Here is a 20,044-nt window from a genome sequence, read left to right on the forward strand (position 1 = left end):
TCAGTAACGTAACCTTTGGATTACTCAAACTCAGTAATGTAATCTGATTCATTTTATTGGATTACTTTCCCCTTGAATGGCAATAGAAGAAGACGAGAAGGATCCATCAAGCACATTTGGTGTGTCATTTATAGTGGCATGCCTTGTGGTCAGACTCGCTCAGGTGGAGTACACTTGCACTTTTTTTCAATGCTGAATTGAATGTGATTGAGAAAACAGAAGGTGTCATCATGTATTTTTTCGCAAACCTTTCTGATTTTAAAAGTAATCAAATAAGTAATTAACTAGTTTTTCCAAAAGTATCTGTAATCTGATGACAATATTACAGCTGGTAATGTACCTGATTACAGTTTTTAGTAATCAGATTACATGCACATGCTTACATGTAATCAGTTACTCCCCAACAGAACACTCTTAAATCTTAATAAATGCCTAGGCATAAAAGTATGTGTTGAATTGAATTTCTAAGAGAAGCTGTGTTTTGTCCACATTGTGCAGGACATACCCATACAGTACAGCAGATGGCAGCAACTTTACATTTGAATTTTCAAAGGACTCTCTAAAGGGATAATATATTATGCAGTATAAGCTAACTGTTATATTATACGATGCAGCCTGGTCTCATAGAGTAACATAGTAAATGTAAATTCGGGACACTCAACTTAATGTTATATTACGTTAAGTATGCTTACACAAGACAGAAGATGACTTAATCATCTGTTTTATACAACAACGTGAATGTCGAGCTAACCAAAGATTGCGTATTCGAATGTCATCATGGACAACTGTAACATTTTAGCTATTTAGCAACTTTGCAAATACTTAGCATGTTAGCTAACCATTCACCTTTAAACTAACTCCTAAACCTAACCTAAACCCTATGCCCTACTCTAACTAACATTAGCCACTTTTTCCACACAATTGGAATTCGTAACATATCATACGTTTTGAAATGTATAACATATTGTATGGATTGCTATTCGTAACATATTGTACGAATTGCAATTGTAAAATATATGACTTGTAATTTGTAACATATACAAAATGGATGATGGACATCCACAAATGAATAGCCTACATACCATACAAAACGTAACATTTCATATTAATTGGTGTGGCCGTCATATTTCATTCTGGGATGTTTCCTACTGTTCAATATTCACAATCAGTGGAGAAAAGATCTGTGGCTGCATTAAAAAAAAGTAGGCCTATGCTTTAATTTGGACCACTGGTTAACTGGAGCCACTGCATAGCCTTATAACTGTTTTTAGACTATTTTCCACACCAGTGTTATGGGACATAGCATCGGTCTGTTTCATTGGCTATATAGCGTAAAATAGCATCCTATAGTATAGACTAAGAAAAGTCCCCATTGTCGGGTCATCAGACATGGCGGAAAGTGAATGGTAAATCTGTAGAAGGGGTCTGTCAGCCTCCATGTCTACCATTTATTTATGTGTATGGGAAGTTACGTGACACTTGTGGTCGGGGGAGAGGTTTTATGGTGCTTTCAAGACTGGGAAATAACCGAGATCAGGTTATGACGTTGGTGATCTTCAGGTCGGAAAGGCAGGGCTCTAGAAAGATGCCTGAGTTTCCGATTTGGAATTCCGAGTTTGATGACCATTCAAAACGTTTTGTTCCGAGTTCCCAGTTGTCTTGAAAGCACCAATAGCATTGAGGTCAGAACTTGTTTTTCTCCCATTGAGCGTCATTTTACCAACTACACCTCCCGCCCCCTCAGCGCACTCTCGGGAACGCGGTTGCACTATTCGACTCAATTTCGTTATCATCGGTTGTCATTTTACTCTTATATGCAACGGACTTTTCTCTTATGTTCACATCTATTTGTGTGAAGATGACTAGCTTGAAGGCGTTTAAGGAGCCATTCGGTAAGTCTGCACTGTTATTTCAAACGTTAAATGGTATAGATATTCTATGTCGTTTATGATGCTACCTTTTTGCTAGTGGTTCTTTTTGAGCAACCTTCTAATTTACAAATAAATAGACCCACTGTAATATTGAAATGTAAAAGTCCTTTTGTTTTTTAAATGTTGGTTATCTGAACTTTTTAAATAATTAGTTTAAAAAAACGTTTTATAATTCATTTCACATTGACATAATTTAATTAAGATAACTTGCATTCCATTGATTCCATTTCAATGTGCTCTTCTCACAAGTGGGATTTCCCCAAACATAAAAATACCCCTCATACTGGTCATCTATGGGAATCAAACCGACAACCCTAGCATCACAAGTGCCATGCTCCACCAACTGAGCCACATCACATCATCGCAAACCACTTGATGTCTCAATGTACTCAATAACTTTATTGTCCATTGTTTTTCTTCATGGTGATGGAAAGTCTACAGGTACAAACCTAGATGACCAGCCTTTATACAATATAGTACTGTACATTTACATTAAGTGGTTTGTAAGGATGGTAAATTAATACTGAACAAAAGTGGTTATTTTCCATGTTATAAAAAATCTATATATATATGATCAAGAAAATATTTACTTTGATTTGGATATTTTGTGTCTTTGCCCATAACTTTGCACATTTTGATGTAAATGTTTGAGGACAGGGTTTTGTTCTTTGTCATTCTAATGGAATCCAGAATAACAGAGAAAGGGACAGGGCAACAACTCTTGTAATTCTAACTATTGAATCCTGAAAGATACTGTTCTTAATTGTACAACAACATTTTCTGCCAAAGTAGAGATGCTGAAAAAAAAATGTTGCCAGCCCTACAGACTTTTTATATCGATCCACTAATACTAGTAAAGGCCCAGTGCACTACTTTTGTGGAAAAACATTGAAAAAATAATAATATATACAATACCAGTCAAAAGTTTGGATCCATCTATTCATTGAAGGGTTTTTCTTTATTTTTACTTTTTTTTTTATACATTGTAGAATAATAGTGTTGACATCAAAACTATGAAATAACACATATGGAATCATGAGGTAACCAAAAAAGTGTTAAACAAATCAAAATATATTTTATATTTGAGATTCTTCAATGTAGCCACCCTTTCTTTGCCTTGATGACAGCTTTGCACACTCTTGACATTCTCTCAAACAGCTTCACCTGGAATGCTTTTCCAACAGTCTTGAAGGAGTTGCCACATATGCTGAGCACTTGTTGGCTGCTTTTCCTTCACTCTGCGGTCCAACTCATCCCAAACATTCTCAGTTAGGTTGAGGTCAGGTGATTGTGGAGGCCGGGTCATCTAATGCAGCACTCAATCACTCTCCTTCTTGGTCGAATAGCCCTTACACAGCCTGGAGGTGTGTTGGATAATTGTCCTGTTGAAAAACAAATGATAGTTCCACTAAGCGCAAACCAGATGGGATGGCGTATCACTGCAGAATGCTGTAGTAGCCATGCTGGTTAAGTGTGCCTTGAATTCTAAAGAAATCATGACAGTGTCCATGCTTCACGATGGGAACCAGACATGCGGAGATCAACCGTTCACCTACTCTGCGTCTCACAAAGACAGGGCGGTTGGAAGCTAAAATCTCAAATTTGGACTCATCAGACCAAAAGACAGATTTCCACCGGTCTAATGTCCATTGCTCGTGTTTCTTGGCCCAAGCAAATCTCTTCTTCTTATTGCTGTCTTTTAGTAGTGGTTTCTTTGCAGCAATTTGACCATGAAGGCCTGGTTCATGCAGTCTTCTCTGAACAGTTGATGTTGAGATGTGTCTGTTACTTGAACTCTGTGAAGCATTTATTTGGGCTGCAATTTCTGAGACTGGTTACTCTAATGATCTTATCCTCTGCAGCAGAGGTAACTCTGGGTCTTTGTTTTCCTGTGGCAGTCCTAGTTTCATCATAGCGCTTGAGGGTTTTTGCAAATGCACTTGAAGAAACTTTCAACGTTCTTGACTTTTGCTGGGTTGACTGACCTTCATGCCTTAAAGTAATGATGGACTGTCATTTTTCTTTGCTTATTTGAACTGTTCTTGCCATAATATGGACTTGGTATTTACCAAATAGGGCTATCTTCTGTATGTCACCCCTACCTTGTCACAACACAACTGATAGGCTCAAATGCATTAAGAAGGAAAGAAATTCCACGAATGAACTTTTAACAAGGCACACATGTTAATTGAAATACATTCCAGGTGACTAGCTCATGAAACTGGTTGAGAGAAGGCCAATAGTGTGCAAAGCTGTCATCAAGGCCAATGGTGGCTATTTTGAAGAATCTCAAATATAAAATATATTTTGATTTGTTTAACACTTTTTTGGGGGGTTACTACATGATTCCATATGTGCTATTTCATAGTTTTGATGTCTTCGCTGCTATTCTACAATGTAGAACATAGTAACAATAAAGAAAAACACCGGAATGTGTAGGTGTGTTCAAACTTTTGACTGGTATCATAGATTATTTATTTTTTTATTCAGATTTTTATTTTTTATGTATTTTTTTAGGAGGTGCTGCAGCACCCTCAGCACCCCTACTTCCCACGCGCTGTGGAAAATGTATGAAAATGTGAGCTGTCCCCTTGAGCTCATACATATAAATTACATTTACTCAGTGATCTGTTTGGACAGATACCTGTTGGGTCTTGAGGATGCCTGCTCAGTTGAATGAGCAGAACAATAATACCCCAATTTTGCACAATGCTCTGATTCTTTCATAAAAATGTCTGTGCTTTTTTTAATGCTGAAACATTGTCCTCATCAGCAAGCCTTGAAGAACAAGCTCTTTATTCTTTATTACTATTGTGTTGTCAATCTTCGTATAGCAGCCAAGGCCTGTGCAGAAGCTGAGGGCTTTAGGCCAGCAAAGTAAGCCTCCTCTCACACAACAAAATCACAGAACTTATTTGTCCTGCTGGAACTTGAGTTTTACAACACACACACACACACACACACACACACATACACATACACACACACACACACACAACCCTCAATCATTCACCGTACATAGACAAGGCAACTTTCAAAGCATTTGTCCATCTCTGCTTTAGGTATAGAAACTGCATGGATTGAGTTAGGTATTAGCGCGCCATTCATCTCAAGCCATGTGTGGAAAAAAGCATGCCTTGGTCGCTGCAGAGCAAATGCAACATTGCACGGTCTGATTAAACTTTTAGAAACTCGACTTATCTTAGTAGCAAAGGCATGGGTGGTCAAAAATGAGAAAATCTAGGTTAATCTCTATGGAATCATGGCCTGGAGGGATCTATTATGATGTGGTTTATATTTCATCTATTGAACTTCTTGCAGAGCGAGTAGGTACATGTCTGTGCATTCCCTGTGGAGCAGAAACAATGCTGAGCTGAGATGGGTTTCTGCTTACAGTTGATGAGTAGGGGACATGGGGCTGATGTGTCTCAGCATTGCACTAATCAAGAGCAAGGTAGAATGAGATTGAGTATGCATTACCAAAGCATCTGTACACATCTATGCAACCACAGACCTAGAATGAGATTCTATTTTTGTGTCCATCAGCAATTACACGGTTATTACAGTGATCATCACTGCTCACTGCAATCCAGCAGTGGTATGCAGGGTGGTATGCTGCTGGCTAATCAAAGCTGGTGAGAGTGTTTTTTAGTATTTATTTTAGTCTGGTATGACTGCAATGTAAAACTCTGACACAGTTTGCCTCCCCACAAAAGAAGTGACGTCTTGACAATATTTCCCTTCTTGTTGGTGATATGTTCAATCAATGACACAGGCCCCTGGTGTGAGACACCTTACAACTCCATTATAGTAAAGTGTGTGTGTGTGTGTGTGTGTGTGTGTGTGTGTGTGTGTGTGTGTGTTTACTCATGCCACCAATGTGAGAAACCCTGCTATTTTTTTCTCTTGTTTGAGGAAGTGAATCCACCCACGTATTGTCGTTTTGAGATCTATGTCTGACTTACACTGTAGTTTCAACTGTGTCAACAACTTCATTAATATAACCCATGTGAAATGGTCTTTGGTTAACTTGAATGTGTTTATAAATCCAAGGTTCCCATTTAAGCTGAAGTGAGTGTCAGCTTCATGGAGTGTAACCTAAGAAAGGTCAGAGTAGCTCTTTATTTGGAACTCTGAGGTCTCATACAATAGCCTCACAGTGACGCAGACTGATAGAGGCCTGCATAGCCTTGTAGAGGTATGTTTTAGAGCTGAAAAGAGGGCTTTGTACGTCTGCAACTATCAGGACCCAGGACACTCAATAAGTTCAGATTTAATGTGTCCTCTTCATGCTGATATTTGCTTTGTTGAAAAACTGCATTCCATTTCCATCGGCCATCATTTTCTATAAAATCTGCAATATTGTCCTTTGTGCATTGTTCTCTTCATGTAATCTCCCTGTTACACCTGTCTTGTCTCGACAGATAGAATAATCTCTGAACCAGTGGAGGACACAGATACTAGTAGCTTCATGGCAGAAATGGTACGACCCTCCTAATATCATCAGAAACAAACTAGTGTAAACAAATGTACTATCTGAATTTAAAGGGATAATCCACCCCCAGAAATAAAAAATCATGAAACACCTGTCAATTTGGTGAAAGCCTATGTTCTATCAGTGGTTCAAATAGAACTATACCCAATGATTTAACTTCTAAATGGTCCGTCTGGGAAATCTGAAAATCATGTAGAAACTCGTCATAGCTACCAGTTTCTCGTCACTGGAGATAGTGTGTTATCACCTATCACATTTCATAACGCTTTTAAAACAATTACCTGCCCTTCAGATCGGCCAATAGAACACATTCGTCCGTTTTATATCGTCATGACAGAGTATATATTTAGCTTAAAGATGTGCTCAATCTAAACAGTGTACCAAATTATTCAACTCAGTTTCTCCTTTAAGTACCATCTCACAATGTGCCCTGTGAGAAATGTGAGAATTGGCTGTTGTTGCCATAGCAACATACTCTGCACTCGCTCTCGGTAGTGACGAACTGCAAATTTAACTCACTGAGATACACTCCTACATTGACAGTGCAGTTTGTTTAGGTGATTTTTACAGCTAGCTAGCTACTTCACATGCTGATATGGACTTTGGTATTATTGTGTGTAGCTAGCTATATTTGCTAGCTAGCTACCTAGCTAACTTGTCAGCCAACCCAGAGAGAGCATTGCATGGTGGGTTTTGTAGTCAACTTGAACAGCAACATTTTTCCCCAATTATTTTCATGTTGCTACCAAGCTTGTTATAATGACAAAATGAAACATTTGTTCACAAAAAATATTGTTTTCACATATTAGTGTTATTTAACACTCTTTAACACTGTTAATAATTGGAATTAGAGGTTTGGGGTGGATTATCCCTTTAATTGAATAGATACATTGTTTTTGTTAGCAATAATTTTGTTATATTCTTTTGAGATAACTCTTCGGCCTGTTTAGATTGAGAAGAAAATAGCCATGTAAAGTAATTGAAGCATAGTTGAGTACATTATGCTGGAATTTCTTATGCCCAGGGACTGATATAGAAGCAAGTTGCAACAAGCCACTTTTCGCTATCCAACACAGAGTATAATTTTCTCACACAATTTACAGACGTTTTCATTGCTACCTCTCGGTCTTAAAAGATGTATATCAGCATAAATATCTGCATTGATATATAGTATTAAGATCACAATCCATCAGTGTGCCACTTCCCAGCAAAGCTGAACATGTGTGTTTTGTGTCTCTTAGTCCTTGAAGTCCAACTATCCAGTCCAAGTCACAGAACCTCAAGGTGGGTGCTCTAAGCTCAGTACATCTGTTCACACAACTGATGTGCCTTTCTGTGCACTCTGAGAAAGTACAGCATTCACTTACACCGTCCATCTGACCTTTCCAGATGCAGTGACACTGCAGCTGAGGTCCATGCCACCTGGCTACCTCACACCTCCCTCAGGCAGAATAAGACAGGTGTGTAATGGGGTCACTTGCACTGAGCTAAAGTGTATTGTTTCTTTGTTTATGATATTAATGTGAAAATGTGGTGACTAGTCTTGACAGGCTGCCCCTGTACACTGTAGCTTTTTAAATATAACTCCAAACCTCTTACCCAGCATCTGAAAATGTCATACCCTGGCTATCTGTAATGTTTGAGCCTTTGTAACGGAAACTAGCTGTTGGTGTCAAAACCACAAGACCATTTGAATGGGTGAGAATGATCACTTTTTTTCCATAGGAAAGGTGTTGTGAGTTGGTTTAAAAAGGTTGTGATTATTTTAATGGTATCAATTAGAATATTGTGAGGTCTTCTGAATCATATTTGTAGTTAATTCCACTCTAGAATTACAACAACTGAATGTAATGTTTTGTTTTACCCAACCTCATACAGCCAGTAGAAGTTGGTGTGGAGTGCATCTGCACAGGCTCCATCTTACAAGGTAAATTAAATTAGCGTTTTTATCATGATGTATACTGTATTTCCGAACAACATTTCCAAGCACATGTTCTACATAGATGCATTACACTAACATACGTGTACCTAAAATGGTAGTCTAATCATTTCCATGTACAGTGTATATATTTCCAAGGCTGTTGGTAATTCCATTTTCCTTGCCCCAATTCCTACCCCCTAGACTTCCCCAAGGAGCTGCAGTTCTTGAACAACCCCTGTGAGAAGTGCTGTTGCTCAGCTCCACCTCCAAAGATCAGTGACCTGATGGATGACAAGGACTTGCTGGACTTACTGCGTCTTAAACTGGATCCAAATCATTGCACTGTTAAGAACTGGAAGAACTTTGCGAGCCGTTGGGGTATGAGCTATGATGAGCTGACTCTGCTGGAGCACCGGACCCAGGGCTCAATGTGCCACAGCCCCACACAAGAGTTCCTGCTGCGCAACAACCACAAGACCGTCACTGAGCTCACCGAACTTTGCCGGGTTTACCAGCGCATTGATGTGCTGCGGCTTCTGCAACGCTGGATGGATAACGACTGGCCCTCACGCTGGCAAAATGCTCATTAACCACTTGCCCCAACCCCTGAAAATCCCTCAGAAATTATGCATATTACTTTTTACTTTTTACATTTTGCTATACACTTTATTGAATTAGCAACAGGGACTTGGACAATTATTTCTTTAACAGAAGCCCATTTATTTAACATCCAGTGGTTCCAGGATTTTGGTTGAGTTGGTGTGCAAAAGACCGGTGGATCACATTTTATAACTCCTGCGGAGTTGAGGACTTAATAGGACTGATTTCCATTGTGTACTCTTTACCAATACTGTAGTTCTGAGCATCTCAACCAGCTCATTATTTTATTTTTCAAAGGTTCCGCAACCTCAGAATTGCTGTGTGTCCAATACTGATGGGTTGTTCGCGAACAAACGGCTCTTTATGAACAGATCCTTTTTGGTGAACTTCAGGAAACAAATCGCATCGTTGAAAGAGACGTTCATTTGGCTCCCTGATTTGCATACTGCTACTATGCAAATATAACGTGTTCATTCTGGTCCACATTCATTTTTGCATTGCGTTAAAAATGAACACCATTTTTTTGGGACCGATCTAATAATTTGACCACGTAAACATTTTTTTGAACACGTATTTCACGATCTGACATAATGGTAGCCTACCTTTTGGGCTTTACATTGGAGATTGGAAATCATGGTTCTAGGTCAATCTTAAGTGGAACTGTGCTAACCAACATGGCACATCAAGAAGTGGAAAAGAGAGAAGATTTAAATGGTGAACTGTTAGTACATTTTTACTTATTAGAACAGTCACCATAGTAATGACAGACAATAATAATCAATGTAGTATATATAATATGGCAAAGGAGATAGTGTTGCGTATTGGTCTTTATAGTCTCATAAAAACATGAAACATCTCCAAATATTGTATCGTTTGTATTAATAGTTAATGAGTCTTGATTATTTTGGGATAGTTTGATGAAGCTGAGGTCATGTTATCAAATGAGATATCTCACTCCGGTCTGAATCCTAATTAGCCATTTTCCCTTACGTTTTATATATTTTTTGTGGTTACAATTCCCCCCACCCCCACTTGAAGCAAATAAAAGCTAGATGTTTCCCAGCTTCTTGCTAATCTTATGAACTTTTCTTCATCAACACGTTTCAAAAGTCATCATTGAAAAATACAGCGCTGAAAAAAAAGGATTTCTGTTGGAAGTTACCCATGAGAGTTTGAGCTTTCTGTGTATATGATTATATAACTTGGTAAATGTTTATTTATCTAGATTTCAGTGATGAATATCCAATCAGAGGAATTCAAGCCTGTCATTTAATTATACAGTATCATATGGTTGTAGTCAATTATAAATTAGTAGTCTATCATCAATAAATGACAAAGAAACATAATGGATGTATTAATTTAATATAATAGTTTATTGGAAAAAATATCTCATGAAAAGTTTAATTACATTTCACTTTTCAACTATTGTTTTTGCTTAAAATGTAAAGATGACATCTTCCATACAGATTGTGTCCCCTTTGTGGGTGAAATAGGCCTGAATTGTGACAGATACAATATTGAGGCATTTGTAAAAATGAGTATACTTCCAAGTGAACAGAAGTTGGGAAATGGTACCATAATTTAAATAAGTTTGAGTACATATAGAGCTAATGAGCACATTTTCCTTAATTTTGATGTCAACTGTTTAAATATAGATGTAGCATATGGATGAATACAAAGAGATATCTGAGACAAATCTACATAAAAAATAATGACATGTTTATGTTTTCTACATAGAAACAAATCACATCCTCAACATGGAGTCAACCCATGCACAAATGGAATGGTGCTTATTTACAAAAAAGTTGCATTCATGTTGGTTTATCCCAAGTGTAAGGTTTACATGGCTGGAAACCAGGATTAATCTGCTTCGGGATCTGTGATATTCAGACCAAGCATATTGGAGAGGCTTATTGATATCCTGTTGTTTTCATCCGATGAGTCTAGTGCATCTGAGGTGATTTTTGCTTTGAACAACTTCAACCGCTCCATGATGTTAATAGGTCCTGAAGGTGATGTCTCTTTCCCTCCTTCAGTCAAAGATACATTCACTTTAGACAAACTGACCTCTGTACTAGCTGTATCAAGGCTTCCTTCAAGCTTTGGTGTGTCAATGGCCTCAAAAAGGGCCTCCGCAGCATCTTTGAGCGCACTCTCAATCTTGTTGTTCTTTGGAAGTCTGTGAAAGGTAAACATTGGTACTTCTACCTGACCACTCTCTGTTTCATCCATACTCTGCTCTTCCTCATTGTCCATGTCAGAATCTTTACCTTTTGAGACAGAGAATCTAAACCTTGGCCACTTTAATTGCCATTTTAACTTACTTTTGTGAGTGTCATCTATGTTGATGTCAGGTAAATTGGCGTCAGGAGCAGAGAGACTCAGTTCAGGTGTACTAATCTCTCCCTCAACTTTGGGGACAGAAACTTCCACATAAGGCGCATTCACATCTGCACTGGCATCAAGTTCTGGTATCTTTATTCTAGGTCTTGAGAGACCAAACTTTGGCATCTTAAAATAAGGCAGTTTTCCAGAGGGAGCCTCAATGTCAACATCTGGAACTTTCAGCTCAACCCCAGGGCTTTTAATGTCTCCCTGCACACTCAGATCAATGTCTGGGACACTTACTCCAATCTCTGGAGTAAATAGATTAAGACCAGGAGCATTCAATTCCACCTCTGAGCCGGAGAGGTCAGCTTTTGGTAAACTTAGATTTACATCTGGAGCACTGATATCACTTTCAACATTAGGAGCAGATAGCTTTTGGTCTGCTTGAGGTACATCTACCTTTGGGGCTACACGCCCAGTCTCAAGTGTGGGAACTAGAATATTTATGTCAGGTGTATCAACGTCAAAGTTGGGTTCCTCCAGTTTATGATTTGAAAGAACAAATGAGGGGTGCCTAAAATAAGAGAATTTGAATTTGCCTGAAGCGGCATCCTTATCTATATCTGGAGCTTTTAGATCTACTTCAGATCCTTTGAGGTCAGCTTTGGGTACGTTGATATCCATCTCTGGTACATTCACTTCACCCTCAAGTTTGGAGGCTGAAAGATTGAGCTCTGGTGTTTTCAGGTCTAGATCATGAACTTTAAGGTCTACTTTTGGTAAATGCACATCAACCTCAAGAGCTGCGATGTCTAAATCTGGTGTCGTTGGATCAGCATCAACATTAAGGTAAACATTTGGGGCTTGTCGATCTACATCTAGTCCTTCAAGGTGCATTTTGGGCAAACTGATATCTAAATCTGGAGCAGAGATATCTCCTTCAACCTTTAGGGTAGAAAGGTTCAGCTCTGATATTTGCAGCTGGTCATCGGTGGCTTTTCGGGCAGCTTCAGGCAAACTGACATTGATACCTGGAGCAGCAATGTCTCCCTCAATTTTTGGAGCTGAGCAGTTAAGGTCAGGTGCATTCAGGTCTAGATCAGACCCTTGAATATCTGCTTTTGGTAAATTCACATCGACCTTTGGAACTGATATGCCTGAATCTTGTGTCTTAAGCTCAATTATTGGAACCTCAATGTTGAGATCAGGGGCTTTAAGGTCTACTTCAGACAAATTAATATCAAGACAAGGAGCAGCGATGGCTCCCTCAATTTTGTGGGCGGAAAGATCAGGTGTTTTCAGCTCTACAACACAGGCTTGGAGGTCAGCTGTTGACAAATCGACATACACATCGGGAACAGAGGCATCCAACTCTGGAGCCTTTAGATTAACATCCAGGTTTTGTCCTTTAACTCTAGGCCCTGTTAAACCAACATTTGGCAGTTTGATTTTAGTAAAATTTAATTTTCCAGAGGGAGCATTACGGTCAACATCTAGGGCTTGAAGATCTACCTCTGGACCTTTGATGTCAGCTTCAGGGAAACTGATACTCAAATCTGGAGTAGCAATGGCTCCCTCAATTTGAGGGGCAGAAAGGTCCAGGTCTGGTGTTTTCAGCTCTACTACAGGAGCTTGGAGATGAGCTGTTGGCAAATTGACATCCAGATCAGGAACCGAGACGTCCAACTCTGGGGCCTTTAGATTAGCATCCAGGTTTGATTCTTTAACTCTTGGCCCTGTTAAACCCAAATTTGGCAGTTTGATTTTAGGGAACTTTAATTTTCCAGAGGGATCAAGGTCGACATCTGAGACTTGAATATCCACAACCTGTCCTTTGAGGTCAATTTCAGGCAAACTCACATTGAGATCTGGAACAGTGATGTCTCCCTCAATTGCTGGTGCTAAGAGGTTGAGGTCTGCTGTTTTCAAATCAATTTCAGTCCCTTTCAGATATGCTTCGGGTAAATCAACATCTAATTCTGGGGTGTTAAAATCAGCATCTACATCCGGTCCTTTTATTTTAATTATGTTTGGCCATTTTATTTTCGGCAACTTGAATTTTCCAGAGGGAGCATCAAGATCTACATCTGGTCCTTTGAGGTCAGCTTCAGGCAAACTGACATTGAGATCTGGAACAGCGATGTCACCTTCAATTGCTGATAGGTCCAAATCTGGTGTCTTCAGATCAACATCAAGGTCTGGTCCCTTCACCTTATGTCCAGACCAGTTAACTTTGGGCATTTTAAAAGTTGGAAATCTATGTTTTCCAGAGGGTGCCTCAACGTTGACCTCTGGTGCCTGAATATCTACATCTGGACCTTTAAAGTCAAGTGTGGGTAAATTGACATCTACATCTGGTGCACTTATATCCCTGTAAATATTAGGGGTAGAGAGACTCATGTCAGGTACAGTCAGATTAGCATCCAGAACCATTTCTGTCTCCTTCACCTTTGGACCATGGAGTCCAAATTGAGGCTTCTTTAGGTTGAACAACTGGAATTTTCCAGAGGGAGCATCAGTGTCAACATCTGGGGCATCAAGGTCAGCTTTGTGTAAATTAAGATATACATCTGGTGCGCTTATTTCTCCATCAATGTTTGGAGTGGAGTGATTCAAGTCAGGTACAGACAGGTCAGCGTCTATGTCGACTTGGAGTCCCTTAACCTTGGGTCCAGAGTGTCCAAATTTGGGCTTTTTTAGAGTAATCCATTTGAATTTCCCTGAAGGGGGCTCAATGTTCACTTCTGGTGCGTTAAAGTCTACTTTCGGGCCTTTGATATCTGCTTTTGACAAATTGGTTTCCAAATCAGGCATGTCAAGACCTGCATCAACATCAGGGACAGAGAGACTGAGGTCAGGTATCTTCAGATCTGCATCAGCTTTAATCTTTGGTCCAGAGAGCCTGAACTTAGGCTTTTTGAGTGTCGGGAACTTAAATTTGCCAATGGGAGGATGAATGTCAACATCAGGGCCACTCAGGTCTGCTTTGGGTAAATTCAATTCTAAACTTGAGGCAGAAAGATCAACGGGTGGTGTCTCCAGGTCTGTCTTAACACCAGGAGCTTTGACTTTTGGCCGATGAAGACCAAATTTGTGTTTCTTTAAATGAGGCCATTTGAATTTACTTGAGGGAGCCTCAATGTTGATATCTGGAGCTTGCAGATCTACCTCAGCTTTTGGTGAACTCAAATCTACATCTGATGCACTTATCTCTCCATCAATGTTGAGAGTGGAGAGATTCACATCAACTGCAGACAGGCCAGCATCTATGTCGACGTCAGGTCCCTTCACTTTTGTTCCTGATAATCCAAACTTGGGCTTTGTTTGAGTTAGCCATTTGAATTTGCCTGAAGGAGCCTCTATGTCAACATCTGGAGCTTTCAAGTCAGCATTTGGATCATTCAAATCTATATTTGGGGCTTTAATTTCCACATCAGGGGCTGAAATCTTCAGGTCTGGTGTCTCCAGCTCTCCACTGAGACCAGGGCCTTCTAAATCTCCTGATATGTTCACGAGTCCCTTTGGTGCTTTGGCCTTTATGTGTGGTAGATTGAAGTGAGGCATTTTTAATTTTGACTCCTTGTACTTATATGCATTTGTCTTAACCTCTGGTTTCTCCAAGTCAAGTGAGGCATCTGGAGTGCGGAGCTTTAGTATTAATAGACTGTCTTCAAGGCATCTTAGGGTGCCATCGAGATCTGCTCCTTTCATTATAGGCATAGATATTCCAATGGTGGGCATTGTGAACTTTGCATCACCATCAGTTCCAGGTGTGTTCAATGTCACATTGGGCAATTCCCCATTCAAAGTGGGACCATTGATTGCACTCTTCAACCCCCCTTCAGCATTTAATTGTCCACTGAGGCGATCAACCTCGATAGTTGGTGCCTCAACTGATTGCTGCATTCTGCTGTAGGTATCCTTGAACATCTGTAGACAATCAAATAGTAAATAAAGCATAGTGCTATGTGGTACTCAGTGGGCAAATATTAAGGTTTTGATCCACAATACATTATTTTATTACCTTCAGAAAGTATTCAGACCCTTGACTTTTTCCACATTTTGTTACGTTACAGCCTTATTCTAAAATGGATTAAATAAAACAAATTCCTTAGCAATCTACACACAATACCCCATAATGACAAAGCAAAAACAGTTTTTTGAAACAAAACAAAACAGAAATACCTTATTTACATAAGTATTCAGACCCTTTGCTATGAGACTCGAAATTGAGCTCAGATGCATCCTGTTTCCATTGATCATCATTGAGATGTTTCTAGAACTTGATTGGAGTCCACCTGTGGTAAATTCATTGGACATTATTTGGAAAGGCACACACCTGTCCATATAAGGTCCCACAGTTGACAATGCATGTCAGAGCAAAAACCAAGGTCGAATTGTCTGTAGAGTGCCGAGACAGGATTGTCTCGAGGCACAGATCTGGGGAAGGGTATCAACAAATTTCTGCAGCATTGAAGGTCCCCAAGAACACAGTGGCCTCCATCATTCTTAAGTGGTAGAGGTTTGGAACCACCAAGACTCTTCCTAGAGCTGGCCGCCCGGCCAAACTGAGCAATCGGAGGACAAGGGCAGGGAAAACCTGCTCCAGAGTGCTCAAGACCTCAGACTGGGGCGAAGATTCACCTTCCAACAGGACAACGACCCTAAGCACACAGCCAAGACAACGCAGGAGTGGCTTCAGGACAAGTCTCTGAATGTCCTTGAGTGGTCAAGGCAGAGCACGGACTTGAACCTGATCAAGCATCTCTGTAGAGACCTGGAAATAGCTGTGCGGTGATGCTCTCCATGCAACCTGGCCGAGCTTGAGAAGATCTGCAGAGTGGAATGGGAGAAACTCCCCAAATACAGGTGTGCCAAGCTTGTAGCGTCATACCCAAGAAGACTCAAGGCTGTAATTGCTGCCAAAGGGGCTTCAACAAAGTACACTACCGGCGCCGACAGAGATGGCCGCCTCGCTTCGCGTTCCTAGGAAACACTTTTTAGTTTTTTTACGTGTTATTTCTTACATTAGTACCCCAGGTCGTCTTAGGTTTCATTACATACAGTCGAGAAGAACTACTGAATATAAGATCAGCGTCAACTCACCATCAGTACGACCAAGAATATGATTTTCGCGAAGCGGATCCTGTGTTCTGCCTTACAAACAGGACAACGGAGTGGATCCTATGCAGCGACCCAAAAAAACGACTCCGAAAGAGAGGGAAACGAGGCGGTCTTCTGGTCAGACTCCGGAGACGGCACACCGTTCACCACTCCCTAGCATTCTTCTTGCCAATGTCCAGTCTCTTGACAACAAGGTTGATGAAATCCGAGCAAGGGTAGCATTCCAGAGGGACATCAGAGACTGTAAAGTCCTTTGCTTCACTGAAACATGGCTCACTGGAGAGACTCTATCCGAAGCGGTGCAGCCAACGGGTTTCTCCACGCATCGCGCTGACAGAAACAAACATCTTTCTGGTAAGAAGAGGGGCGGGGGCGTATGCCTCATGGCCAACGTGACATGGTGTGATGAAAGAAACATACAGGAACTCAAATCCTTCTGTTCACCTGATTTAGAATTCCTCACAATCAAATGTAGACCGTATTATCTACCAAGAGAATTCTCTTCGATTATAATCACAGCCGTATATATCCCCCCCCCAAGCAGACACATCGATGGCTCTGAACGAACTTTATTTAACTCTCTGCAAACTGGAAACAATTTATCCGGAGGCTGCATTCATTGTAGCTGGGGATTTTAACAAGGCTAATCTGAAAACAAGACTCCCTAAATTTTATCAGCATATCGATTGCGCAACCAGGGGTGGAAAGACCTTGGATCATTGTTACTCTAACTTCCGCGACGCATATAAGGCCCTGCCCCGCCCCCCTTTCGGAAAAGCTGACCACGACTCCATTTTGTTGATCCCTGCCTACAGACAGAAACTAAAACAAGAGGCTCCCACGCTGAGGTCTGTCCAACGCTGGTCCGACCAAGCTGACTCCACACTCCAAGACTGCTTCCATCACGTGGACTGGGAGATGTTTCGTATTGCGTCAGATAACAACATTGACGAATACGCTGATTCGGTGTGCGAGTTCATTAGAACGTGCGTTGAAGATGTCGTTCCCATAGCAACGATTAAAACATTCCCTAACCAGAAACCGTGGATTGATGGCAGCATTCGTGTGAAACTGAAAGCGCGAACCACTGCTTTTAATCAGGGCAAGGTGTCTGGTAACATGACCGAATACAAACAGTGCAGCTATTCCCTCCGCAAGGCTATCAAACAAGCTAAGCGCCAGTACAGAGACAAAGTAGAATCTCAATTCAACGGCTCAGACACAAGAGGCATGTGGCAGGGTCTACAGTCAATCACGGACTACAGGAAGAAATCCAGCCCAGTCACGGACCAGGATGTCTTGCTCCCAGGCAGACTAAATAACTTTTTTGCCCGCTTTGAGGACAATACAGTGCCACTGACACGGCCTGCAACGAAAACATGCGGTCTCTCCTTCACTGCAGCCGAGGTGAGTAAGACATTTAAACGTGTTAACCCTCGCAAGGCTGCAGGCCCAGACGGCATCCCCAGCCGCGCCCTCAGAGCATGCGCAGACCAGCTGGCCGGTGTGTTTACGGACATATTCAATCAATCCCTATACCAGTCTGCTGTTCCCACATGCTTCAAGAGGGCCACCATTGTTCCTGTTCCCAAGAAAGCTAAGGTAACTGAGCTAAACGACTACCGCCCCGTAGCACTCACATCCGTCATCATGAAGTGCTTTGAGAGACTAGTCAAGGACCATATCACCTCCACCCTACCTGACACCCTAGACCCACTCCAATTTGCTTACCGCCCAAATAGGTCCACAGACGATGCAATCTCAACCACACTGCACACTGCCCTAACCCATCTGGACAAGAGGAATACCTATGTGAGAATGCTGTTCATCGACTACAGCTCGGCATTCAACACCATAGTACCCTCCAAGCTCGTCATCAAGCTCGAGACCCTGGGTCTCGACCCCGCCCTGTGCAACTGGGTACTGGACTTCCTGACGGGCCGCCCCCAGGTGGTGAGGGTAGGCAACAACATCTCCTCCCCGCTGATCCTCAACACTGGGGCCCCACAAGGGTGCGTTCTGAGCCCTCTCCTGTACTCCCTGTTCACCCACGACTGCGTGGCCACGCACGCCTCCAACTCAATCATCAAGTTTGCGGACGACACAACAATGGTAGGCTTGATTACCAACATCGACGAGACGGCCTACAGGGAGGAGGCGAGGGCCCTCGGAGTGTGGTGTCAGGAAAATAACCTCACACTCAACGTCAACAAAACTAAGGAGATGATTGTGGACTTCAGGAAACAGCAGAGGGAACACCCCCCTATCCACATCGATGGAACAGTAGTGGAGAGGGTAGCAAGTTTTAAGTTCCTCGGCATACACATCACAGACAAACTGAATTGGTCCACTCACACAGACAGCATCGTGAAAAAGGCGCAGCAGCGCCTCTTCAACCTCAGGAGGCTGAAGAAATTCGGCTTGTCACCAAAAGCACTCACTAACTTCTACAGATGCACAATCGAGAGCATCCTGGCGGGCTGTATCACCGCCTGGTATGGCAACTGCACCACCCTCAACCGTAAGGCTCTCCAGAGGGTAGTGAGGTCTGCACAACGCATCACCGGGGGCAAACTACCTGCCCTCCAGGACACCTACACCACCCGATGTCACAGGAAGGCCATAAAGATCATCAAGGACATCAACCACCCGAGCCACTGCCTGTTCACCCCGCTATCATCCAGAAGGCGAGGTCAGTACAGGTGCATCAAAGCTGGGACAGAGAGACTGAAAAACAGCTTCTATCTCAAGGCCATCAGACTGTTAAACAGCCACCACTAACACTGAGTGGCTGCTGCCAACACACTGACACTGACTCAACTCCAGCCACTTTAATAATGGGAATTGATGGGAAATGATGTAAATATATCACTAGCCACTTTAAACAATGCTACCTTATATAATGTTACTTACCCTACATTATTCATCTCATATGCATACTTATATACTGTACTCTATATCATCGACTGTATCCTTATGTAATACATGTATCACTAGCCAATTTAAACTATGCCACTTTGTTTACATACTCATCTCATTTGTACATACTGTACTCGATACCATCTACTGTATCTTGCCTATGCTGCTCTGTACCATCACTCATTCATATATCCTTATGTACATATTCTTTATCCCCTTACACTGTGTACAAGACAGTAGTTTTGGAATTGTTAGTTAGATTACTTGTTATTACTGCATTGTCGGAACTAGAAGCACAAGCATTTCGCTTAACTCGCATTAACATCTGCTAACCATGTGTATGTGACAAATAAAATTTGATTTGATTTGATTTGAGTAAAGGGTCTGAATACTTATGTAAATGTCATTTTTCTATTTTTCTTCATAAATTAGCTAACAATTCTAAAAACCTATGAGGGGAAAAAAATGTCTAATCAATTTTAGAGTAGTAAGGCTGTGACTTAACAAAATGTGGCAAAAGTCAACGGGTCTGAATACTTTCCGAAGGCACTCTAATTCTTCAAAACTGAAAAATAATATTGGAAGTATTATGTCAGCATAGTGCAATGACTGCTGGCATAAATCATTAAGTACATTTGATTCTGACACTTACATCCCCAGGATCTTTGAGGCCACCATCCAATGATCCGAGACTGACGCTGGCTTTCAGATCCTGCTTTGTCATAA

General features: G+C 41.2%; 2 protein-coding genes across 3 annotated transcripts; one reads left to right on the top strand and one right to left on the bottom strand.

Annotated features, from left to right (window-relative positions):
- Window positions 1-1,748: 1,748 nt before the first annotated feature.
- Window positions 1,749-10,288, top strand: LOC139381620 (ectodysplasin-A receptor-associated adapter protein-like). Of its 2 annotated transcripts, XR_011628568.1 has the most exons (7): window positions 1,749-1,892; window positions 6,356-6,414; window positions 7,668-7,710; window positions 7,816-7,886; window positions 8,305-8,353; window positions 8,549-9,661; window positions 9,715-10,288. XR_011628568.1 is itself a non-coding variant. In XM_071125285.1 (6 exons), the coding sequence occupies exons 1-6, from the start codon at window positions 1,835-1,837 to the stop codon at window positions 8,935-8,937; spliced, it is 669 nt and encodes a 222-aa protein (XP_070981386.1). In that variant the 5' UTR covers window positions 1,749-1,834; the 3' UTR covers window positions 8,938-10,288. The 2 variants fall into 2 exon arrangements, 1 of the variants encoding a protein (XP_070981386.1); XM_071125285.1 differs by having other exon boundaries at window positions 8,549-10,288.
- Window positions 10,289-10,807: 519 nt separating this feature from the next.
- Window positions 10,808-15,016, bottom strand: LOC139381999 (neuroblast differentiation-associated protein AHNAK-like). The gene has a single exon (XM_071125910.1). It carries the CDS (start codon window positions 15,014-15,016, stop codon window positions 10,808-10,810), a length of 4,209 nt encoding a protein of 1,402 aa, XP_070982011.1.
- Window positions 15,017-20,044: the final 5,028 nt, after the last annotated feature.

This window comes from Oncorhynchus clarkii, chromosome 23 (genome assembly GCF_045791955.1).
Source record: "Oncorhynchus clarkii lewisi isolate Uvic-CL-2024 chromosome 23, UVic_Ocla_1.0, whole genome shotgun sequence".
Classification (NCBI taxonomy): domain Eukaryota; kingdom Metazoa; phylum Chordata; class Actinopteri; order Salmoniformes; family Salmonidae; genus Oncorhynchus; species Oncorhynchus clarkii.

Excerpts from the sequence above, each read along its gene's own strand:
- LOC139381620 (XM_071125285.1), top strand. The coding sequence starts at position 1,835 with ATGTTCACATCTATTTGTGTGAAGATGACTAGCTTGAAGGCGTTTAAG. Across the intron at positions 6,415-7,667 it reads GTAGCTTCATGGCAGAAATG|TCCTTGAAGTCCAACTATCC; the intron begins GTACGACCCTCC and ends TGTGTCTCTTAG. Across the intron at positions 7,711-7,815 it reads CCAAGTCACAGAACCTCAAG|ATGCAGTGACACTGCAGCTG; the intron begins GTGGGTGCTCTA and ends TGACCTTTCCAG.
- LOC139381999 (XM_071125910.1), bottom strand. The coding sequence starts at position 15,016 with ATGCCCACCATTGGAATATCTATGCCTATAATGAAAGGAGCAGATCTC.